The sequence below is a fragment of the Triplophysa rosa genome, linkage group LG7, assembly GCF_024868665.1.
Source record: "Triplophysa rosa linkage group LG7, Trosa_1v2, whole genome shotgun sequence".
NCBI lineage: Eukaryota > Metazoa > Chordata > Actinopteri > Cypriniformes > Nemacheilidae > Triplophysa > Triplophysa rosa.
The window spans coordinates 12,420,210-12,445,209 of NC_079896.1; the positions used below are offsets into that span (position 1 = coordinate 12,420,210).

General features: G+C 40.4%; 1 protein-coding gene across 4 annotated transcripts in view; it reads left to right on the plus strand.

Annotated features, from left to right (window-relative positions):
• Positions 1 to 25,000, plus strand: part of herc2 (HECT and RLD domain containing E3 ubiquitin protein ligase 2) — an 89,817-nt gene that overhangs the window by 40,835 nt on the left and 23,982 nt on the right. The window contains exons 13-48 of one of the 4 annotated variants that reach the window (XM_057339085.1): positions 1,886 to 2,043; positions 2,125 to 2,238; positions 2,319 to 2,570; positions 3,855 to 4,048; positions 4,136 to 4,336; positions 4,471 to 4,699; positions 7,112 to 7,236; positions 7,481 to 7,659; positions 7,891 to 8,075; positions 8,172 to 8,336; positions 8,557 to 8,742; positions 8,818 to 8,988; positions 9,067 to 9,185; positions 9,287 to 9,437; positions 9,928 to 10,142; positions 10,408 to 10,540; positions 10,719 to 10,846; positions 10,934 to 11,129; positions 11,207 to 11,337; positions 11,580 to 11,750; positions 11,881 to 12,017; positions 12,099 to 12,250; positions 14,080 to 14,271; positions 14,700 to 14,887; positions 14,996 to 15,188; positions 15,585 to 15,767; positions 16,614 to 16,798; positions 18,242 to 18,389; positions 18,500 to 18,696; positions 18,790 to 19,020; positions 19,328 to 19,466; positions 19,662 to 19,808; positions 23,298 to 23,440; positions 23,600 to 23,864; positions 23,949 to 24,091; positions 24,173 to 24,271. In XM_057339085.1, coding sequence (XP_057195068.1) covers positions 1,886 to 2,043; positions 2,125 to 2,238; positions 2,319 to 2,570; positions 3,855 to 4,048; positions 4,136 to 4,336; positions 4,471 to 4,699; positions 7,112 to 7,236; positions 7,481 to 7,659; positions 7,891 to 8,075; positions 8,172 to 8,336; positions 8,557 to 8,742; positions 8,818 to 8,988; positions 9,067 to 9,185; positions 9,287 to 9,437; positions 9,928 to 10,142; positions 10,408 to 10,540; positions 10,719 to 10,846; positions 10,934 to 11,129; positions 11,207 to 11,337; positions 11,580 to 11,750; positions 11,881 to 12,017; positions 12,099 to 12,250; positions 14,080 to 14,271; positions 14,700 to 14,887; positions 14,996 to 15,188; positions 15,585 to 15,767; positions 16,614 to 16,798; positions 18,242 to 18,389; positions 18,500 to 18,696; positions 18,790 to 19,020; positions 19,328 to 19,466; positions 19,662 to 19,808; positions 23,298 to 23,440; positions 23,600 to 23,864; positions 23,949 to 24,091; positions 24,173 to 24,271 — 6,145 coding nt within the window. The remainder of the gene's footprint in view (positions 1 to 1,885; positions 2,044 to 2,124; positions 2,239 to 2,318; positions 2,571 to 3,854; positions 4,049 to 4,135; positions 4,337 to 4,470; positions 4,700 to 7,111; positions 7,237 to 7,480; positions 7,660 to 7,890; positions 8,076 to 8,171; positions 8,337 to 8,556; positions 8,743 to 8,817; positions 8,989 to 9,066; positions 9,186 to 9,286; positions 9,438 to 9,927; positions 10,143 to 10,407; positions 10,541 to 10,718; positions 10,847 to 10,933; positions 11,130 to 11,206; positions 11,338 to 11,579; positions 11,751 to 11,880; positions 12,018 to 12,098; positions 12,251 to 14,079; positions 14,272 to 14,699; positions 14,888 to 14,995; positions 15,189 to 15,584; positions 15,768 to 16,613; positions 16,799 to 18,241; positions 18,390 to 18,499; positions 18,697 to 18,789; positions 19,021 to 19,327; positions 19,467 to 19,661; positions 19,809 to 23,297; positions 23,441 to 23,599; positions 23,865 to 23,948; positions 24,092 to 24,172; positions 24,272 to 25,000) is intronic. The other 3 variants (XM_057339086.1, XM_057339087.1, XM_057339088.1) reach the window with 3 other exon arrangements.

Genomic DNA, 25,000 nt, shown 5'->3' on the forward strand with positions numbered 1-25,000 from the left:
TTCTTTAGTCACACTCACAAACATCAGGGTCTGTTCATTTAAACGCGCCAAATCGATCGAAAATCACTAAAATATGTGTTTACTCTATCTGTAAGCTATAAAGTAAAGAAAGAATATTAATAAACCGCTAAAGTAAAATCAGGCTGTGAGGTAAAAAGAAATGACCGTTAACGTTTAAATGATGAGAGCGCGTGGATCTTTGCAGAACAAAGAAGGCGCGTGCGTGCCGTAGACGCGCACGCACAAAATAAATAGTTGTAATTGTGGTATCGAATTAAACTCCAGTTTAATAGCTGTCAGAAGTCAGATTAATAGGATTCGTCTTGACATTATAACAGATTTACTCTGGTCATTTCTGTTTATTATGTTATTGTATGGAAAATTTATGATCAGATTCATTTATCAAATGACCAGTGTCCAGGTCATCTGAAGACGAGTACATCACGTCGCTACAACGTTCTCAACGGGATCAATTCACAACGTTATTTGAGGACGTGGCTCAGACGTTTCTGGAACATAAGCAAAAATGACCAGTGTCCAGGTTATCTGAAGACCATTACATCACGTCGCTACAACGTTCTCCATGGGATTAATTCATGACTTTATTTGAGGACGTGGCTAGGACGTTTCTGGTACGTTAGCAAAAATGACCAGATTCATTAATCAAATGTCCAGTGTCCCTGTTATCTGAGGATCAGTACATCACGTCGCTACAACGTTATCCATGGGATTAATTCACGACGTTATTTGAAAACGTCGCTAGGACATTTCTGGAACATAAGAAAAATGATAAGAAATGGAACGTTGCCAAGACGTCCTCAGAACGTGGTCACAAAGTAATGTCACGGTGACCAAATGAAGACGAACTAGCGACGTTGTCAGGACGTACTGTGTTAGCTGGGCAGTGATTTACAACTTTGGTCAATCGAGTTTGTCGCTCTATATTCAGATATTTTATTTTAGATGTATTAAAAATGTTGCAGTCATGTTGCATAGTTGGTCTTGGGGTATAATCTGAAGCTCAGCTTTGAGAAAAATTTAAGGAGGGTTGACAAAAATGTACACACCACACATGAGCAAAGTTTATTCTGTAGCTCAGGAGAATGGCTACAAAATATTATTTCTCAAGAGGATTAATAAATATTATTAAGAAATACAATTGTAGTCAATGTTTGCTTCATTTTTTGCAAATCTTTTGCTTTTCTATGCATTTTTGTATATTTGAATTAAGCCCGTGCTTCCTGATACCCTGTGTTTTGCTTTAATGCCAAAATAAATTTGTCCAGTAAATACCTTAAAGTCCCAGTGAAATTAAAAATAAAAATTCCTATTTTTCCTTGAAATGTTGCATCGTTTATTGTAAATAGCTTACCAATGTGGGTCTTTTTCTTTTTAAAATTCATGTGCCCTCATAATCTTCAATTAAAATCTGAAAATGCACTTCCGTCCTGTAGTGACTATCCATCTTGAATGACGCAAGTTAGTTTGCTTGGGCGGAGCATCTGTTAACTCCTCCCCTTCAAGTGTCGGTCTGCTCCCAGTTCCATTTCAAAATGCAATGGCTGTTATTTACATTCAATCAAATCGCAGGTAAAAAACAAGCAAAACCCCACATTTTTTCTCATTCGAAATTCCATTTCACTCGGAAATTCATCAGAATACGGAAGTAAACATGATCGCAACTTCCGGTTCACAGGGACATTAAAGTTAAGTGTTTTGTCTATTTTTTACCATACACCTTATATTTTGTTGCTTTACTCGAACCTGAGGGAGAATTAAAAGCAAATAATATACAAACATACAATTGAACATAGTCCTTGCTTCTTTTAGGTACAAAATAATAACACGTGTCTTAAGGTTTTGTCTACTTCTGTTTGTTTGGCAGGTATTTGGAGGAGCCCACCATGATCGCTATGTTCTCTGGGAAGCCTCCAGGAAAGCAAGTTGTGCATATTGCATGTGGCAGTACATACAGTGCGGCGCTCACCGCTGATGGAGAACTGTACACATGGGGCCGTGGAAACTACGGCAGGCTGGGCCACGGTAATCTCCATAGCTTGAATAAAAAAATCATGTGTATTCCTTAGCAGCCTTAAATCAGAGATGTGTGTATTTTTCCTAAAGGGTCCAGTGAAGATCAGACCACCCCTATGCTGGTGACCGCTCTGAAGGGTCTTAAGGTTATAGCTGTGGCCTGTGGCAGTGGTGATGCACAGACCCTCGCTGTCACTGAGAACGGTATGACATCTGATAAAGAAGCTTCATCGGTGGTCCTACATTCTTATGATGCTATAAGGACCTTCTCTGCTTATGTTTAGGTCAAGTGTGGTCATGGGGCGACGGGGACTACGGGAAGCTTGGTCGGGGTGGCAGCGACGGCTGTAAGACACCAAAGCTGGTGGAGAAGCTTCAAGATTTGGATATTGTAAAGGTTTGCTGCGGGAGCCAGTTTTCTGTAGCGCTCACTAAAGATGGACAGGTGTACACCTGGGGCAAAGGAGACAATCAAAGACTCGGCCACGGCACAGATGAGCACGTCCGTTATCCCAAACTACTAGACAGTCTGCAAGGTTCGGTGCTTTGTGTTTTTGATAGTTTTGAAAACAAGGTTTAGTGGTTTTGAGAGGAATAAATAGATGACTGCTGCTTTTCTGGAGCCATTTTTCTCCTAATGTATTTAAACAAAGAGTTTTAAGCCTTTAAACAAACAAATCAGTTTTGATTTGCGTATAATCATTATTTCTACAGAGAAAATGAGTCGGTCTTAAAGGGTAGTTCACCCAAAATCTTTTTTATTTATTGTACAGGGTTCGTACGGTCATGAAAAACCTGGAAAAGTTATGAAATTTTAAAATCGAACTTTCCAGGTCTGAAAAAGTGTTGGAAAATGAATAAACCCAAAAAGTTTTGGAAAAGTCATGGAAATTGTCCAAAGAATACCTGTAAAAAATAAAATGTTTAATTGCTAATTTTAACTAATTGGTAAATCAGGCGATCTTGCGAACAGGCAAAGCAGAGGGAGTGCTCGCTGCGAGAGGGCCCTTGCTGCAGCCAGCAACGTAACGTAAACATAAATGTCTCTGATAAATTATGGATGTAAATTTAGAAAATTCCAGGAAAATGACGATTTAATAATGCGTGGCTTCATTCAGATAAGTATAATGTAAGGTTTAAAAGAGATCATCATCCGGGACGTGCAAAATGTCGACTCTGCAATTTTTTTTTTGACATTTCGAACATGGGAGAGGCAGCGTTAAGTAGCCACGCTAAAGGCGCGAAGCACCAGTCTGCTGCGGTGCTTCACTTAAGTCCTCCATCAAACAAGGGACCATTTCGGATGCTGTGTCAAGAAACGAAGCCCTAACTGCAAAGGTATTGTGGACACTAAAGGTGGCTAATTCTCACTATTACAAGTCGTGTGAAGATATAAGGCAAGTTTTTCCTGGTATGTTTCCTGACAGCAAGATAGCTGCCAGATTTGCATGCGGCGAACTTAAATGTTCGTATATTTGCACGTTTGGACTGGCTCCTTATTTTAAAAAACGAACTTTGTCAAACATATCGAAGCAAAGAGCGTATTTGATGTTATTCGACGAAAGCCTGAATCATTACTTACAGACGAAACAGTTAGACATGCACGTCAGGCTATGGGACGGAAGTGAGGTGAAGACTAACTACATTGGCTCAGAGTTTATGGGTCATGAATTTTGCCTCGAAAGTAATGGAGAAGTCATGGAAAAGTCATGGAAATGTATTGGTAAAAATGTGAACGAACCCCGATTGTAGTCATTTATTCACCCCATGTGAATATAAACCTATATATGACTCTTAATATATTCTTTCTGTTGATATAGGTAAGAGGGTGGTGGATGTAGCGGTGGGCTCCACACACTGTCTGGCCCTCACAGAGGATGGAGAGGTACACAGCTGGGGCAGCAATGACAAACTACAGCACTTTGACACACTCTTCTCCAATAAGAAGCAGCCTAAAGCTCTGCCAGGCCTCAACTCCAAACACATAGTGGGCATCGCATGTGGGCCTGGTCAGGTATGGTGTATCATGTGTCTGCGTTGACGGGAAGTGATGTGTCCATTTCTGCCTTGTACATGTTCAGTATGGTTATTTTTCTCTCAGAGTTTTTCATGGTCGTCATGCTCTGAGTGGTCTGTCGGGCTCCGTGTGCCATTCGTGGTGGATGTGTGCACTATGACCTTCGAGCAGCTGGACCTTCTTCTGCGACAGATCAGCGAGGGAATGGATGGCAGCTCTGATTGGCCGCCACCGCAAGAGAAAGAATGCATGGTTGTGGCTGCTCTCAATCTGCTCAGACTACAGGTTAGAGGTCTAAACCTTATTTATGTGTTCTTTTGTTTAAATTTAAGTTTTTCTTTTCTTTAATAGACAATGGACACTCCAAAAATTGATTCCGAACTTTCAAGTAACTCCAGCTTTATTTGCTACCTCTTCAGCTTCATGCAGCCATCAGTAACCAGGTGGACCCTGAGGAGCTGGGTCTGGGCTTGGGCAGCGGGCTGCTTAATAACCTCAAGCAGACGGTGGTGACGCTGGCCAGCAATGCCGGGGTGTTAAACACTGTGCAGGTGGCCGCTCAGGCCGTGCTCCAGAGTGGCTGGTCAGTGCTACTGCCTACTGCAGAGGAAAGAGCAAGAGCCCTGTCCTCACTGCTTCCCAACACAGGTTAGTACTTAACACTTATTTGTGTCTTTTATTTATCGATGGGTTAGTGCTGCTAAGTGTTTTCTGTTCCTTCCTAGCAGCTATAACTGGTAGATCATGGTGCTAAGAGTGGCAAGGTCATGGGTTTGACTTTCAGAAAGCATGCATACTGATAAATATGCAACATAGAATTTGAATTAGTGGACTAGCGTAAGTAATTATTCGGTTGCTGTTTAAATATGTGATCTGCTTGTTTTGTGTTTCTCGGAGTGAATAAGTGGCACGGGTTTATGCACTACCCGTGTGACGCTCCTAAAATTTCTAGTGTCTGTATGTCATTATGAGGATGTTAGATACTTGGAACTGCTCTGAGAGGTCTCTTCATGTTATCGACAAATGCACACTGAAACTTTATTATGCTTTTTGCAACAGCCTCAACAAATTGAGCAGTTGAACAATTTCCACAGATTGAGCAATTGAACAAATTATGACATACCTACATACTGTAGTATACAATAGTATTTTGTATAGTACATTTATTTGTAGGATTTACATTGTACTTACAGTATATGTCATAAATTATTCTTTAGTATAGTATAACTACTATGGTATACTATAGTACAGGGGTCACCAACTAGCGGACTCCGGTCCGAATGCGGACCGCAAGATGCGTCCATCCGGACCTCAAAACCTTTTGAAATAATAAATAAATAAATGAATGCCTAACATTATTTTCTAATGCAATCAAATTTATACCAGGCACATCAAGGTCCGCTCAGTAGCAGTTTGGGACAGTTAACATTTGCACACTGTTGCTACGTTCAGACGTCGATGACTGAAGAGAGCCGAGACAGACTCGCTGCACAGCGCGCAGACAGATGTAACTGTCAGTGACTGAAAAACAATGTCCTTTTCAAAAGTTAGAAAAGTTGATGCTGAAAACCATGTTTTCCGAGATGAATGGGTTGAGAGATTTGCATTTATTCTTCCTGCATTGACATGCACGAGACCGGTTTGTCTCATTTGCTCAGAGTGTGTTGCGGTTGTCAAAATTGGAAACCTTAAACGGCATTATGAAACTAGACATAGACACTTTGAAGAAACTTACACGCAGCAGTCCGAGGTAAGGACACAGAAAATATATTAGCTCAAAGCTAGTAGGAGCGATCTACACGGGTCCTCCCTCACTCACTCACCGCCCAACAACGAGCATATGAATGTTCCCTAAGAAAACAGTGGATCTTAGGAAAACATAACAAGCCCTTTACTGATGGGAAAATAGTAAAAGAGTGCATGGATGCTTCGTGTGAAACACTTTTAGAAGGAAAATAAAGACATGAACCAAGAGAAAATATTAAACAAACCCCCCTTTCAGCTGCAACAGCCACAAGAAGAGCTGAAATGTTATCAGAGGATGTCCAGTCACTTGATGCTTGAATTTGATGCTGCTATTTGTTAATCTCAGTTCAGCAGAAAACATCACTTTAGTTTTCTTTTAAAGTTGTTAATGTTGAAATGAATGTATGTTTAGTGCAGGTTTAGAGATTAGGGCATTTTGCACATTTTCCTTCATTATATTGTTGTCAGAAATTGTTATTCCATCGTATAGATATGAAACACCATCTATTCATATTTTTAGGTATTTATTTGTCCGGACCTCAGCTGGTAAGGAGGGTTCATTTACTGGACCTCAAGCAATTTTAGTTGAAGACTCCTGCTATAGTATTCTGTTGTATTAACTATAATCCATTGATCAACTGTAGTAATTGTAGCATACTTCAGTTTGCTGTAGTATGTACAGTATTGTATATAAATACTACGTTATCTAGTGTTTACTAGTTGACTATATTAAATACCACAGTGTACTACAGTATTTTTCAGGCGAGCAAGTTACTATTATATAGTAAAAAATGGAATACACGGAATCCTATAAAAATGAAAACGGAAAAAATAGAAATTTCTTAAAAAATAAATAGAATTTTGGGAAAACATAAAACAAAATTTAAAGTACAGGGTTTGTCTTTTGTCTTCAGAACTATATTTTCCCTTAACGATGATGTTAAAACTTTGCGAAAACATTGTATCTGCAATCATAAACATTGTTGTCTGAAAAGGATTAGATATCTCAAAAGACTTCAAAGTAATCTGAAAGTGATCCGTGGTCATTTTTTACCTAAGTTGTGTGAGGGGAAAAGCACAGGCACCGACTTTTATTCCCAAAGTATTCCTGTACAAATACATTAGAACTAGAATTTGCATTTGGTTGGTTTATAAAATCTGCAATTTTGGTGAGATCTTTCAGCTTGTCGCCATAGAATCGGTAAAGATGATGTGCAGTTATGCAAGAAATTCTCTTTTTGCGTTAAAGTCAGTGTGATGGTTATTTCCAGCACATGGGGAGTTGATGGTCAAAAGCATTTCTGTGTTTTTCAGCATCTGCCAATGAAATGAGCGTAAGTCCTGGCCGTCGCTTCATGATCGATCTCCTGGTTAGCAGTCTGATGGCAGATGGAGGCCTGGAGTCTGCTCTGAATGCTGCCATCACGGCCGAGATCCAGGTCAGCATGTTTTATTCATCAGTCGTTTCATCATTTATTCACCCTCATATCTACAAAACCCCACAGAGCCCCGCCCACCGGAGAAATTTCACTACCCACGAGGGGAACAGCCATACACCACTGCCACATAATACAAGAATACTCCCTATACGCAAAATATCACCCTGCATATACTCTCTGTCATTCAATGCATGGAAGCTCTGGAATGTAACATTTCAACTGTTTTTATGCTTCCCTACACAAGGACATCGAAGCAAAGAAGGAGGCCCAAAAAGAGAAGGAGATTGATGAGCAGGAGGCAAGCGCTTCTTCTCTGCATCGCTGTCGCACCACCCTGGACAAAGACCTGATCAACACTGGCATCTACGAGTCTGCCAATAAACAGAGCCTCCCATTGGTTCAGCTGGTGCAACAGCTGCTCAGGTACTGGAGCAGCTCACATCCACTGCGTCAGTGCATTAATCATCCCAATGATTTCCATCAAAATTAAATTCTCTCATTATTTACTCACCCTCATGCCATCCTCCATGCATATTACTTCCTTTCTTTAGTAAAACACAAATAAAGAACTTAATATAAAACACAGTCACTGTACATACTTACTTGGAGAAATTCTAAAGAAAGTCAAGACTCTATGGTGTGTTTTGTTTATAGGAACATTGCTTCACAGACCATAGCTCGTCTAAAAGAAGTGGCACGTCGCATTTTGAACTGCCAAGACACGGAGCAGGTCAGCAAGGAACGTTCGGCTTCTCTGGACCTTTTGCTGCGCTTTCAGAGGCTGCTGGTCTGCAAGCTCTATGTGGGTGTCAATGGCACAGTAGGTGTAGGAGGATACAGTAAGTAACAACAATTTCTTCAGGCATGACCTCAAGATTCAGCGGTGCTTGCTTACAAGAACTTGATCTAGTTAACAGTAACTCTTATTGTCACAGCTCTGAGTCACTCTGAGATTCTAGGAGTGGGGTCTTTGTTGAAGAAATACATGGCTTTGCTGTGCACACACATCGGGGACATTCTTCCCGTGTCCACCAGCATCGCCCATAACAGCCACCGGCACTTCGCAGAAGTAGCACGTGTCCTTGAAGGAGACCTGACAGGTGAAAATGTGATTTTGTATTATTGCACTTTTCCTCGTGATAAAAGCCAGTTTCTGACATTTAAAGGGACACTACCGTGTATTTTCAAACCTATATTCAGTTTTTGTGTAATTGTAATATTTTTTGTATCTTCATTAAAAATGTAAAAGCATTAGAACAACCTAAAAGTAAACAAGTAACGACTCTTTCTTCAGTAACTTCTCTTCTGTTCTCTCTTCAGGTGTATTGCTACCAGAGCTGATCGTATCCATTGTGCTGCTGCTGACTCGCGATGCTGGCCTGATGCAGGAGACCGGATCCATCCCTCTCCTCGCGGCTTTGCACGAGCACCTGGATCGTTTCAACCATCTCGCTCCTGGTGCAGAAAGAGATGACAATGAGGATCTCGCCTGGCCTGGACTCATGGGTACGAGATCATTATGTCCCCACACTTCCTTCTTAAAAGGTCTGATTCCTTGTGTAATGCCCTGTTTCCATGCAGGTTTCTTTTTCAACGGATCGAGTTCCAAGAACAACGAGGAAGTGTCGCTTATCCGAAAAGCTGACTTGGAGAACCACAATAAGGATGGTGGCTTCTGGACCGTCATTGATGGGAAGGTCTATGATATCAAAGACTTCCAGGCTCAGACTTTGACTGGGAACAGCATCCTTGGTATGAAGTTGTGTAATATGCTATTTAAACGTTTTTTCTTTTTAAATCATGAGGAGAATACATCATGTTCTATTGTAGATTTGTGTTCCACAGCCCAGTTTGCAGGAGAAGATCCTGTGGTGGCTTTGGAAGCAGCTCTTCAGTTTGAAGACACCAGGGAGTCTATGCAAGCTTTCTGTGTGGGCCAGTACATAGAGGTATATCCGCCTTTATACAAACCTATCATTTTGAGCCCACTTTATTAGAAAAACCTCACGTTGTGGTTCCGATTGGCTGTTTCATTCTTGTCTTTCTCCAGCCCAATCAGGAGACGGTGACGACGCCTGACCTCAGCAGTTTGTCCTCCCCTCTGATAGATGCTGAGAGGAACCTTGGTCTGCTGCTAGGTTTACATGCCTCCTATCTGGCTATGAGCACCCCTCTCTCTCGCATAGAGATAGAATGTGCCAGTGAGTCTGTTTATTCATATTATAGTATCGCAAGTGTCGTTTTAGACCTTGGCAGATTTAAAGGGATAGTTCACCCCAAAATGAAAATTCTGTCGTCATTTACTCACCCTCTTGTCATTTCAAACCTATGGCCTTCTTTCTTCTGCAGAACATAAAAGAAGATATTTTAAAGAATGTTAATAACAGAAAACCGTTGGTCCCCATTGACTTAAATTGGTTTCGTCTCCATACAATATTAGTTTTTGTTTACCTACATTCTTCAAAACATCTTCTTTTGTGTTTTGAAGAAGAAAGAAAATCTCACTGGTTTAAAATGACATGAGGTTGAGCAAACGATGACAGATTTTTTTTGGGGGGGACTATTTTTTTAAATAAATTAACCTGATTTTTATATTCGAAGATGGAAAAGTAGATGGAGAACCAATGGAGTTTTAACATACTAAATGAAGGTTTCCCCATTTTAAATCTCCTTTATACTTTGGCCTTCCAGAATGGCTCCAGTCATCGATATTCTTCGGTGGTCTGCAGACGAGTCAGATCCATTATAATTATAATGAGGAGAAGGATGAGGACCACTGCAGTTCACCAGGGACCACCACACCAGACAAATCCAAGCTCTACTGCCGAAGAATCACCCTTAGCGATCACGCCCAGCCATTCCTGCAGGCCATCGCTGACAACACCACCCAGGACCACACTGTGAAGGTCAAACATACAATATAATATGTATTTCTTTTTATTGAGAATCTTTTCATAAAAAATCTGAATTTTTTTGTAAATTGTTAGTAAACGTTGATTGTCTAAATGAAAATGTGGTTTTAAAAAATTTAATATACCATTAATATAGGATTGTTTGTGTCGTATGTATGCAATGCTATTTTACAGTAGTCTGGCTCATCCAATCAGATTTCAGAATGTTTTACAAATGTTTTCCAACGGTTAATGTTTGATGCTTTTTGTTTCTCTGCAGGACTTCTTATGCCAAATCGAGCGCTGCTGTAAACAGTACCATCTCATTACTCCCATCACATTCCCTACAGAACACCCGGTGGAGGAAGTGGGCCGCCTGCTGCTCTGCTGTCTTCTCAAGCATCAAGACCTCGGTAACCATACAACAGACAGTTTCGTTTTTGCAGTTTTCATGTTTCTCAAATCTTGTAGTCTGAACAAACTGGTTCTTCTACAAACTGTGAAACTACGTTTCATTTTTTTTCTTTTGTGTTGACTGTTTTAACTGTGTGATCTGTGAATGATAAATAGGAATTCTGGTTTCTTGCACAGGTCATGTTGCCCTCTCGCTCGTCGCTCAATGTGCCTTGGGTGTGGACCAGGGGAAACAGAGATCCCTCCCCAAATCTGTGATTGCCGTGTGTCGAATGGTGTACCAGGCAAAGTGTTCTTTGATCAAAGTGAGCAAGATGAATATAACTGGTCAAACGCCTCACAATGACCTAATGACCTGATATTTGACTTCTCCTGTCTGATGTTTCCTCTAGACTCACCAAGAGCAGGGGCGCTCTTATAAAGAGGTGTGCGCTCCAGTGATCGAGAGGCTGCGTTTCCTGTTTAATGAACTTAGACCTGCGGTCAGCAACGACCTCTCCATCGTGTCCAAACTGAAGCTGCTGAGCTCACAACCTCGCTGGAAGAGGATCGCACAGAAACTCATCAGAGATCGCCGCAAAAAGAGAGGTAGTTAAATGACGTTGCTGATATAATTTGACTTAATGTAAACTTTATTACAAGGTGTTTTTGATTGTTTCTCACAGTGCCCAAAAAGTCTGAGTCAGCTGATGTCGAGGAGTGCAAGCTTGAGAGGGAAGGGACCAATGAGGAGCCACCTGCTCCGATAAGCCCCGCGCCTGTGGACAAAAAGCAGACCACGGTCAAGTCCCAAAAGGTTGGCGGTTTTCTGTTTATAAAGAAAAATACTTCAAATACCTTTTAATAACAGAATAAAATAAAAAATAAATAAATAATAACAGAACTCTTTTAACAAATGTATGCATTAAAGCGTTAAATTCGGAAACAAATTAGAATTTGTAATTTTGTATTGAATTGCATGGTAATAAGCATTGAGATGATTTTGTGTTTTGATATTTTTTAAGTCGGTGTATGGTTAAGTGTGTAATTGTGTGACAGGATAAATGGCAGCCTTTGCTAAACACCATTGGCAGTGTTCAGAAGTACCGCTGGCTTCGGCACAACGTTCAGGGTTCCTCTCAGTCCAGCCTCATGAGCACCATTGTGGAGTTTGCTTTGAAAGAGGAGCCGCTGGATATGGAGAAGATGAGGAAGTGCCTCCTAAAACAGGTAGTTTAACTAGTCAACCTCCTTCACGCAATATGACACTTAAATAACAAGGGACTTTATTTAAATGCATAACTGTTATAGCTCTTTCTACCACATCGATGTGATGACATCATCTCACTCTTGTGTCCAGCTGGAGCGAGCTGAGGTCAGACTGGAGGGTATAGACACTATGCTGAAGCTGGTGTCCAAATGCTTCCTCCTGCCTTCTGTACAGTACGCCATGCTCTGCGGCTGGCAGAGAGTTATTCCTGAAGCGACAAATATTGGGTAGGTACCAAATATACTTGCTGATGCTGATATACAGTAAATATATGATGTTTGTGTTCTAAAGATGTGTTTTCTGAATAGGGAGCCTTTGTCTGACTGTCTGAGGGACGTAGATCTGATTCCTCCATTTAACCGCATGTTGCTGGAGGTTACTTTTGGCAAGCTTTATGCGTGGTCCATCCAGAACGTCCGCAATATTCTGCTGGAGGCCAGTGTGAAGTTCAAAGAGCTGGGTATGTCTGAAGTCCATAATTCCTAACAATGCTAAATCTAATATTATTTGTCCAAAAAAGCAATTAGAATAAATAAGTTCTGGATTATTCATTTGAAACTTTAAAGGGCCCCAAATGTTGCCCTTTTACAAAATGTAATATAAATCTTAGGATTCCACAGAATGTGTCTGTGACGTTTCAGCTCAAAATACACCACAGAGCTTTTATTAAACTGTGCCCAACATGTCCTGTCTTGCCTGTGAGGAAAAACAGGCTGTTTTTGTGTGCGTCTCTTTAAATGCAAATGAGCTGCTGGTCGCAGGGCTGTGCGAGCCAGTGCTTCTAGTAACAACAAAACTGAAGAGAATGGCCATTAAGCGAATGAGTAACACTGTCTCATCTTTAAAAACCAAACACATTGTTTTGTATAAGTGAGAGTAGCTGCACAAGACAAACGCGTTATTTGTTTAAAAACTGAGCACGCTGTTTTCTGAGTGAATGGACAACCGCGTTACGTCTTTAAAGATCCAGTGAAATCAAAATGTTTTTTTTTCCTTTTATTAAAAATGAGTGAGCCTTAAGGACGTCAATAAACTGATATGCTATTAAGCGCTGACAAAATTCGCATTTAGGAGTTCTAATCAAAACTGACAGTCTGGCTCGTGTGCTCAAATAAATCTAGAAATTCCATGATATCACGCTACACTTCAGCCTCTCGTCAGAGTTCTCCTCCAATCAAATCCGCTTTAGAATCCAAAGAGTCCCGCCCCCTTCACCATGAGAGCTGTGGAAGTGGCGCCTCAAATCAGCCACTTGTTCGCACATTTTTTATTTCCTACATGGTGAATGACGCATAATGCACTAGATGGGCGATGCAGGATGATCCAGGCAGTGTAAACATTATCATTAAAATCTAGTGTCACGCAAGTGTCCTCCGGTTCAGAGACATGATAGCACAGAGCTGATCATTTGCACGATCATGCGCGCAAATCCACTTAGAAAACACAACGTATCTGACCCGTTTCAAGTCTACACATAATATTGAAAGTTGAGGCTATATGGAAGATCGGACATCACAGCCTTGATGAGTAATGAAGACAAACACCAGTGTCACTCACCAACGTAAATAACAAACTTCAAATGACACATCACTGGTGTCACTGATCTTCCTATTCTTTTCAATAGACTTTTACAACACTGTGGCTATTACGCTGTTAAACACAGCTTTGCCAGGCTGACTGTGTGCCGTAAACTAAACGCTATTGGTTATTTTAAAAGGGGGCGGGGTCACTCGATATCCCTGCCTATGACTGCTGATCAGCAGTCCATCAGCAGTCATAGGCAGGGCTCAATCAATGTGACGTCAGGTTACTGAGGGAATGCCAACAGCTGAATGGGTGGATTTTAATCATTCTAGGGTGGTTCTGTACACACACTTCTGTCACACAGATATGTTCAAACAACATTTAAAAGTGCATTTTCTGGATTAGGGGGCCTTTAAATAAGATGTGTGTTTATGCTTTATGTTTGTTATGCGTTTGTCATTGCAAACCTGTAGGACTTTCTTTCTTCCTCAGAACACAAAAGAAGATATTTTGAAGAATGTTGGTAACCAAACAACTCCGGTACCCATTGACTTCTATTGTATGGACACTAACCCAATGCAAGTCAATGGGTACTGTCGTTGTTCGCTTACCAAAATTCTTCAAAATATCTTTTGTGTTTTGCTGAAGACAGAAAGCCATACAGGTTTGAAATGACAAGAATAAATAATGACAGAATTTTCATTTTTGGATGATGTTTACCTTGAAGTGCAGTATTGCTGAATATTATTTTGGATCAATCTTCAGGTGTGCAGCCAGTTCCACTGCAAACCATCACTAATGAGAACCCAGCGGGCCCCAGTCTGGGTACCATCCCTCAGGCACGCTTCCTGCTGTCCATGCTTCACATGCTCACTCTCAAACATGGAGCCAACAGCCTCAGCCTGCTTCTGAACTCCGGCGTCCTCGCACTCACCCAAAGCGTTCTGAGACTCATCGGTCAGCACCACATTCACCACCACAAGATTTGTTTTCTTTTGGAGATAGTCATCTTTTGTCATGTAGAATGCATTCCTAACTATGTGTATATTTTAGGATCATTTTAGAATTTTCATTAGGGTCATTTCTACAGTTCGGTAACTTTCAAGTCCCAAGTATTGTATTAGTAATATTAAATGTTGCCTGATTTCAATTGTAAGGGCACTTTGTTATGTACAAAATTTGATTGACTTTTAGGATTTTTTTACAGAGTTCCTGTATGATTTTTGAAGAGTCTTGAAGTCCAAAATGTATTGAATTGTAGCAATGACACATTAATTTAATATAATTACACCAAAATATAAATTTCTTTTTTACTTTTAATGAAACATTTGTGTTTAAATGTGAAAGCGTTTTGAATTTTCTGTAAATGCGGTGGCGTTTTACAGGTCCCAGCTCTGACAGCACTGAGGAGGAGCTGAGCTCTGCCGCTCATGGAGGATCTGCTACAGTTCTTGAAGAGTCCAGGAAAGAGACAGCCCCCACCCCTCTGCCTGCATCTGGTCCTGAGCTGGCTGCTATGATGAAGATCGGCACTAGGGTCATGAGAGGACCTGACTGGAAGTGGGGAGACCAGGTAAGCTGAATACTTCATGTATGATGAATCAGGGCTCCACCAGTTCAGCATTCTTAAGTCCTGACAATAGCAAGTTGGTGCATTAAGGTGTTTGTATGCTGTTTGTAGGATGGCCCACCGCCAGGCCTGGGGCGTGTGATTGGGGAATTGGGGGAAGATGGCTGGATTCGAGTTCAGTGGGATACCAGCAGCACTAACTCTTATAGAATGGGCAAAGAGGGCAAGTATGACCTTAAACTGGCTGAGCCACCACCTGCCGCACAACCTGCCACAGAAGACTCGGACACTGAAGATGACACAGGTGAGTGCTACTGCTATGGTACAGTTAAATCCATGAGAACATAAATACAGAGTATTTATTACCCAATTTAAGGTGTTTTACTGCCTTCTATGTTGCCATGTTGAATTATGGGTCAGTTTGTGATTTAATGTAAAAAATGAAATAAATGTAAAACTTGTCGTCGCAGATTTACGTTACATTTATGCATTTGGCAGACACTTTTATCCAAAGTGACTTAAATTGCATTAAACAATACATTTGTATTTGAGTATGTGCAATCCCAATCAAACTCATGATCTTGCTGTTGCTAGCGCCATGCTCTAACCACTGAGCTACTGGAAAGCAAGATATATTCAAGTCACATTTAATTACCTTCTGGAATATTGTTCTATATGTGTTCTGTCTGTGGTGTCTCAGAAGGGGAAGTGATGGAGAAGAGTGCTCACCCTACTGCCATCATGTTGACCAGTACAGTAAACCTGTTAAAGACGCTGTCTCTGTCCTCTGGGATTCATGCTGAAGTGATGCAGACAGAGGCTGTTAGCACTCTGTGTGGTCTGCTCAGGATACTGGTGGAGAGTGGAGCCAATGACAAGACTGGTAAGTGTTCTTGCCTGAATGTCTGGTGTAAAGGAATAGCTCATCCAAAAATAAGTCTAGTGTTGGTTGGGTACCAGCATTCTTCAAAATACCTTCTTTTGCATTCTGCAGAAGAAAGAAAGTCATACAGGGTTGGAACGACATTAGGTTAAAAAAAGTACGTAAGAATTTTCATTTTTGGGTGAGCTATCCCTTGTAATTGAATGAAATTGTATTGGTCTACACATAATCCTTTATATGTTTAAAGGGATAGTTCACGCAAAAATTAAAATTCTGTCATCATTTACTCATCTTCAGGTTGTTTCAAACCTGTTACCATTTCTTTGGTCTGCTAAAGACAAAGTGAGATATTAGGAACAATGTCAGTAACCAAACAGATCTCATCCCCCTTTGACTCCCATAGTATTTATTTTACCTTCAATGGCAGTCAATGGGGGACAAGATCTGTTTTTGGTTACTGACATTTTTCCAAATATCTTTCTCTGTGTTCATCAGAACAAAGAAATGTATACAGGTTTGGAGCAACCTGAGAATGAGTCAATGATGACAGAATTTCATTTTTGGGTGGACTGTCCCTTTAAAGGTTAAAACCATTTTACAGTAAAAGCTGCCTGTCTGCCATAGAACATTGTTGCATACACGCTAATAAACCATTATTACTTTTTTATTATAATTTTACCATTGTTACTGTTATTTATGTCTATAGCGTCAACAAGCAGAATTTAGGTAATTGAGTTGTGTTCTTATATGGACATAGGACTACAAATGCCTCTTTTTCTCAATTTCTATACAAGCATTGAAATGCTGCTACATTTTGCTCTATATATCTTTCCCTTTCTTCTTCAGGATGTTCCTCTTATAAGCTGGTGTCCCGTGAACAGCACAGGACCTGGTGCACTCTGGGATTTATTCGCAGTATAGCACTAATGCCTCAGATGTGCAGCACTCTCAGTTCAGTAGCCTGGATCAATTTACTCATACGAATCGTGGAGGGACATCAATCCTTCACTGCCGTCACACTACAGAGACAGGTACTTGTCTAATGCACCATAACTGTGTTCAACATATTGTAGCATACTACTCTTGTTTTTATGTATACATGAGTTACCCTTTATTTTCGATGACACAAATAACCTTGTACGGAGCAACATAGACAACATCTTTTCTTGAATGCATACTACATATACTATGGTATTCAAATAATCGATTATAGTATTCGATTCTTAATATGGCTCTATCTGGTACTTTAATGTGTAAATCAGTGTTAATTTTGACAGCAAATTTTGATTTAGTTTTAGTCATAGTCTTTTGACGAAAATGCAATGTAGTTTTAGTCACATTTTAGTCAACCCCATCATTTTAGTTTTAGTCTAGTTTTAGTCGACGAAATATGAAAAACATTTTAGTCGAATAAATATACATTATATTTAGTCTACTAAAATCTAAATGGTTTAAATCATTTACTTGGTGTAATTAAATGTTCCATAAAAAGATTCAACTGTTTTGACATAATTTACTTCACCTTAGAATAAAATTAAACCAGGTCATTACCTTTATTTTTCAGAAAAGTTCAGTAACTAGATATGCATTGTTGGAACGCAGAGTATTAGACCATGAACGACATGTTCCAGTTCATTCAGTCCCATTTGACTCAATTGCCTCGTTAAGTTGGGCGTGTTCATTCAACCAATGAAACGCTCTGACAGGGCTCACACTCAAAGGCTATTGGCTCATGGCATGCTTCTTTGAAGTAAGCGCTGCACTGTCTCTGCTTGAGACAGCAATGAATGAGATAGCTTTCAAAAAGACATATTATATAAATTGTATTACATTTCTTTAGTCATGCAAACATGTTACATACTTGGTTGGAATGTACAGTTCGACTCACTTCATCACTTCTATAATCAGTAGAGGACAGCGCTGGTTTCTTTTGGCTGACTTTGTTGCATTTCACGTTATGCAGCAGCTCGTGTTAAGTTAACATAGGCGCATATAAAAACACTTGAGCTTGCCTTCGTAATGTGTTTCGGGGTGACTCGCCTGCAGTCGCGCTTCAAGTTTGCGGCGTTTTACCGGCGATCGTGAAGGAAAATAAGACGCTTTGTAAACCGCGTGGAGACACCTATGCTTTCCCTTCTCCCAGAGACTTCTCTCTGCCGTTTATATGAGATAAGCAGCACATGCGCGCAATCTGATGTCCGCCAGGTGGGACAAGAATATTTTCGTCTCGTTTTTATTAGTTGACGAAAATGTCAGTATATTTTTATTACAGTTTTCGTTATAATGCATTCATTTTTATTTAGTTATCGTCTCGTTTTCGTCAGTGAAAACATGTCGTTAACGAATACTTTTCGTCATAGTTTTCGTTAACGAAATTAACACGGGTGTAAATACAATCCAAATAGTACTAGAGGGTTTAAATCAGCACAATCTTTAGGTCACATTTTAAAACATGTCTCCTCGCTCCCTGGCAGATTCTTGCCCTCCGGCTGCTGCAAGCAGTGTTGCCATCCTGGGACAAAACGGATCGCACTCAGGATATGAAGTTCTTAGTGGAAAAACTATTTGGTTTCCTGGGCAGTCTCCTCAGCACTTGTTCCTCAGACCTGCCTCTCCTTAGAGGTACTGTATATTTACTCTTACTTACTATAACTCCTCCCTCACTATGTTCCGTTTTTTAAAGTAGTTAGTTTTTTTGCATTTCTCATTATGTATATTTGTTTTTTTTACAGACGGTTCTATGCGTAGAAGAAAGTCCCGCCCTCAAGCCTCTCTGACAGCCACCCACAGCAGTACATTAGCAGAGGAAATAGTCGGCGTACTGCGTACGCTTCACTCTCTCAGCCAATGGAACGGCCTCATTAACGAATACATTAACTCCCAGCTCAGCGGTATCGGTGACATCATGGCAGGCAGACATCCGGAAGCAGTAAGTCAGAATTTGGACGTCATTTTTTTTTAGGTTTTCCAAGTAGTTTATTTGTTACAAGTATTACAAGTGCACATTAACCCTGAATTTCAGGTGGTGCTTGAAGACTACCTCCCCAACGCCGAAGCTCCAGCAGTTGGCAGTTTGATGGCTGTCTTGGCAGTCATTGGTGGGATCGATGGGCGGCTGCGTCTGGGTGGACCTGTTGTTCACGAGGAATACGGGGAGGGCACCGTGACTCGCATCACGCCTAAAGGACGCATCACTGTGCAGTTTCACGAGATGAGGACCTGCAAAGTGTGCCTGCTCAGCCAGCTCAAACCAGTACATATGCTCCACCACGTAGGGTGCAGATGGACAACAGACTGTAATTTGTAGAATAACAATAAAAGAGTGTTTATTTGGTAGATTTGTGGCAGGATGCCATGACCTTGATATGTTTTACAGCAATACACTTTGTGAAAGACTTATTACATTAATAATGTGTAATGGGTGTTTTTGGACATATTAGGAATAGAATATATGTCAAATGTAACTGGTATACACACTGCAAAAGTACATAAAATATGCATGTACAGTATGTTTGTTGCTTATATTTTGCTTTTTGTTTTCTGTCTGGATTTCTTTTCAGGTTCACATGATTTCATTCAGCATTCAGAATCTGCCCTTCACCGAGCCCATGCTGACTGTGTGGGCACAGCTGGTCAACTTAGCAGGAAGCAAGCTGGAGAAGCAACGCATGAAGAAATCCCTCAGCAGAGGACTTACAGGTGCTGACAAATCCATATAACCCACCTGTCTCCTGATGTGATCTGATGGCATTCTGCCCAGTCTATCATGTTAACATCCTTTCTGCTTCAGTCAACAAAATTTTGAATTTGAAATCAAAGCAAAAAAAGCTCAACCCAAGCTACGTGAGTACATTTACGTATGTGTAATAATAAATTGTGTGTTTGTCATTGCAGCAGATCAGGTGGATGTGCATTTATTACGCTGTCAGCAGCTTAGGCTTTTCATCCTGAAGGCGGCGCGGGCTCTCCTGTCCCATCAGGACAAACTCCGGCAGATTCTTTCTCAGGCAGCCGTCATAGACGTTAGTCCTGACCCTCCGGGTAAGACCAGTACCTATTTTTGCGAGACATATTCTGTTTTGCTGCTCGAGCGATTTTGTTTCTTTGGTTTGTCTGTTTTTGTTTGTTTTTTCCTGGCTGTTCTATATGTCTGTTTTATTTATCTTTTTATTTTGTGTGTGTTGTTTTGTTGAGGTTGTTATTATCAAACACAGATCCAAATGCAGTAAACAAGAAAAATATATCAGTTTTGAACAATTCGTCATTCTGTGGTGTTTTGAAATGAAAATCAGTTCATCAGTTAACTGCAATAATATTACAAAAGACTCTGAAGATGTGTTGATAGACATGTGTCCAGGGTTTTACCTGGCTCAAAATGAGGCGGAGGTGGTGCCATCCTGATCTTGTACACACACACACACACACACACACACACACACACACACACACGCACGCACGCACGCACACACACACACACACACGTAGGCCTACCGTACCTTTAAGTGGCTTAACCAAAGTGACTTTGAGTTTGACATATTAAAAGTTCTAACAAAATTAGATAAAAATGACAATTATTAAGTTATATAAAACATTACTTTTATTTAACTAAACAGAAATGTTTTTTTTATCAATTAAAGCTTTTTATGATTTTCAACTAACTTTTCAGCCCACAATAGCCAACTGAATTAAACAGACTTTCTAAATGAGCAAAGCTCATTCACATCTTGCATTCTCTGTGGTTCACTTTAAATGACTCAAAGATCTCTTATATTCGCTAGTGACTGAAAAGTTCAATAGTTTAAATGAATCGGTTCAAATGAGTCATTCGTGTGCGAGTCGTTCTGAACACAGTGTGCGTTCATACTGGCAAACTCTCTGTGTACAGTATACGCTGATTCAACGATCCAACTGCACAGCTAAAGACATTACAATGATGTACGTCATGTTAATTTAAGAAATTTCAAGAAATTAAACGTACTTGGATGCAAAACAAACAGCCATGAAACACAGGCTGGCTCTTGTTCTGCAACTTTTTAGCGCCTCAGTGTGCTGATAATGAAACGGCGCCTCCACTGTGGCGTAATGTCACAAGTGCAGTTACAAACGACAGTCTGTTAAATGCACGCAGCATTTCTTGTGAAGACTCACAACATAATTTTGGCGAGAGCCTGAGGCGGCACGACAGGAGGTCGGCTCCGATTTCTCTATGCAGGAAAAACCCCGGTGTCATTTAGTGTTGCTTTCGTCGACGAAATATGGTCGTCAACGAACCTTTATCACGTGACGAAAACGAGACGAGACGCAACGTAAATGCTGGTCATGTGACGATGACTATAATTAAATGTACAATGCAATATTGTTGACGAATAAAAACGAGACTAAATGTGGTTTACAAAATAAAAACTATGCTAAAATGTTTCTTCATTGTCGTTGACCAAAACGAGACGAAATGTTATAACGTTTTTTCGTCTGATGGCGGAATCCTGTTAGTTAAATGTCGTCTGGCTGTTCTGCGTGTCTGAATGAATTATGTGCACAGTTTAACATACAACACGAGTGATGGTCGAGGATTTATCTGCGTCTGCACTGTATGAGGATATGAACACAAGAACTTCATCTCCAGAGTTGCTCTGAGTTTATTTTACGAGCGTTTACTGTTTGAGTGAAGCTATCGTTAAACAGAAAAACTCAAGCGTCTAACCAAAGACCCGTCAAAATAAAAGTCCCGTTAAATTGAACACTCCGACAAAAAATACTTTAGTGAACTATAATAACTTTAAACCTCTCTAGCTCCAGTGCTATGTGCAAGAAAAGTCTGCATTAATTTACTGCATTCTGTATGCTACTACAGGGCACTGAGGGCACTTACTCTTCTCCTGTTGGTTCTTTGCAATGCTGGCAAATGTAACCTTCCAGTTGACTTGCCAAATCACTTCCATTTGTTTTATTAATAAAGTATATTGGAAGTAAAATCGGTCTGGGTTATGACAAATGCTACACACAGCGAGAAAAAGAAAATTTGTATATGAAAAAGATGCATCGAGAATTGTTTTATCATCACATTCGCCCTCTGAATCGTAATCGAATCGCATCGTGACGTGCCTAGAGATTCCCACCCCTACCGATGGCCGTAAATTCAAATCAGACGTGGATAATAGACGTGGAAAATAGTCATGGATAATAGTCATGGATAATTCTGACTAAAATAAGACTAAAATGCTCAGACTTTTAGTCGACTGAAACTTGACTAGACTAAAAAGTGTATGAACGTGACTAAAACTAATAAAAACTAAAATGACAGCTTGACACAAAGACTAGACTAAAACTAAAATTAAAACAGGCCGCCAAAAACAACACTAGTGTCATTAGAGGACTTCTGACCGAAATGCCCAAATCAGTTCTTACCCGAACCTGAAGTGCATAAATTAATTTAAAAAAAAAGAAAGAAATACCCGACCCGAGGCAGACCTGATAAAATTAGACCCGAGTCCGACCCGACTTGGTGGTAATTATTTTCAAACCCGACTGGACCCAAATATAAATGACATCGATGTGTGTTCAGCCTGCAGGTCTGCACGCACCACTGGGAGCACTTAACGTTAGAGAAAATCCTAACGGGGAATTTGGCCCGCTGCTCCATCAACTGATTTCTGAATTGGGCTTTCAGTTGTGACCAAAGTATTTGAAGAAAATAATGATACCATAGCCTTATAAATTGTGGATCTGCTAGTTTTGACTGCACTGCTATTTACCGCATCTCTGGGGAATCGCGCAAAAGAAAACTGAATGAATTACGCGCAGCGTAAAACAGTATCCTGCTGAAAAATTAAAGTTTTTTTAATGAACTATTATACTCTTAAACTATTTCTGTCCGAGTTGAACGTGCGCTAAAGCTGTTCATAAAGTGCTGATGAAACATTCATCACTCTAATCTCAATGGCTTTGCACGCATGCATGCGTGGTGCACGCTCAATGTACCGGACAGTTCGGGGCCATTCGGCAAACACTCGTCTATTTTAAATTACCCGAGGACATTAATATCAGACCCTACCCGTGTCCGAGGCACTCGTCAAAGTGGACTTGTGAAGACCTCTACGTGTCCTCTCGCTGTCTGCTACAACCTCCAGTTTTGTCACTTTTCTGCCCCCTGTTGTTCATATGTTGAAATATACCGGGGGTGCTTTTGGATGCCTGCTTTAAGATCCAACATTTAAAGGACAAACTGATCAAATAAAGGGGTAGTTCACCTAAAAACTTTTAATCATTTACTCACCCTCATGTCATTCCAAATATGTATGACTTTCTTATGCAGAACATGGACACAAAAAAAGCCTTTTTTCAAAATATCTTATTTTTGTGTTACACAGAAGAAAGACTCGTTTACACGTTTAAAACGAAATAAGGGTGAATGAATAATAACAGAATTTTCATTTTTGGGTGAACTATCCCTTTACTGTAATAATGAATGTGTTCATAAAAAAACAACAGTTTGTTTCACATGAAATTGACATTATTTGTGTTTCTGTTCAGAGGATCAGTGCGCTTCATCACCTGATGTGGGTGATTTGTCTCCTGAGGGTCCTCAGCCTCCCCTCATCCTCCTCCAGCAGCTGTTATCTGCATCCACTCAACCTTCTCCAATCAAAGCCATCTTCCACCGACAGGAACTGGAGGTCAAAGAGCATGTCTACTCCTCCATCCTCTGCTTAAAATGTCTATCAGACACATATAATGCTAGTTGTTCTTTAAAAAAAAACATACACTTTGGTGATTCCTTATGAATCTATAATTTATTCCAAATATCTTCATTACGGTGTATGTGTGGGTTTTAGGCAGCGGCTCTGGCTGTGTGTCAGTACCTCGCGGTTGAATCCACACACCCGTCGTCTCCTCTGTTTGAGGACAGCAGCTCAAGTGAAGCCACCACTCCCGTCACTGTGCAGCACATGCGCCCACCCAAACAGAAGAAACACAAGACCTCACCTGTGCCTCCTGTTCCCATCGTCCTGCAGCTGATGGAGATGGGCTTTCAAAGGAAAAACATTGAGTTTGCCCTCAAATCACTGTCTGGAACCACGGGCACCTCTGGAGTGCCAGGTATCACACCACTGGATATATGAGACAAATATTTGTGTGCATAATTCCAGTTTACATGTGAATGAATGTTTGTTTGGGTTTTAGGTGTGGAGGCATTGGTGGGCTGGTTGTTGGACCATCCAGATGTTCACATTACAGATCTGTCAGATGCTGACACGGTGTCAGATGAGTACTCTGATGAAGAAGTGCTGGAGGAGCTGGAGGAACCTGAGCCTGCCTTCCCTGTCGTGCGTATAATTGCAAATTTGAGGTGTAGAATGTCTTGTACTCATTAAATGCTAACTGATGGTCTTTCTCTTGCACATCAGCCTCCTGGAGTCGTGGTTACTGAGAGTCAGACGTTTAAAAAGAGGTCCGATTTCCAGAGCAATGACGATTATGCTGTATACGTGAGAGAGAACATTCAGGTGAAGAACTGAGCTCGCACATTCACTGGTTTACAGGAACCTTGCAATTTTTTAAAATATAAATATCCCAAAATCCCCAAAACAATTAAACCATTATGTTTAAAAGGTACTGTACATAAGAGGTTAGTAAGTAAATAGGGTATATAAAGAATATTAAGACTAGTTTTTAGATTATTTCCTATTTTAGATGTATCCTATTTGTAACTTGTTTGTTTTGTTTTAAAGGGATAGTTCACCCAAAAATGAAATTTCTGTCATGAGTTATTCAACCTCAAGTTGTTCCAAACCTGTATAAATTTCTTTGTTCTGTTGAACACAAAGAACGATATTTGGAAGAATCTTAGCAACTGAGATTTCTGAGGCATCACTGACTGCCATTAAAATGGTTGTCAAAGCAGCCCCAGAACTGTTTGTTTTCCTAAATTCGTCAAAATATCTTCTTTTGTGTTCAACAGAACAAAAAAATACATTAATTCTTTCTACTATGTTATTCAGTGGTTCCCCAGAAATCTCAGTTGCTAACATTCTTCCAAATATCTTTCTTTGTGTTCAACCAAACAAAGAAATTCATACTGTACAGATTTGGGACAACTTGAGGTTGAGTAATTCATGGCAGAATTTTCATTTTTTGGTGAACTATGCCTTTGAGTATGCCTTTTTTACCCTTTGCCTCTATATCGCCATCTCTGTTTGAAGAATGAAATTGCAGGTTAGTTTATGTACAAGTGT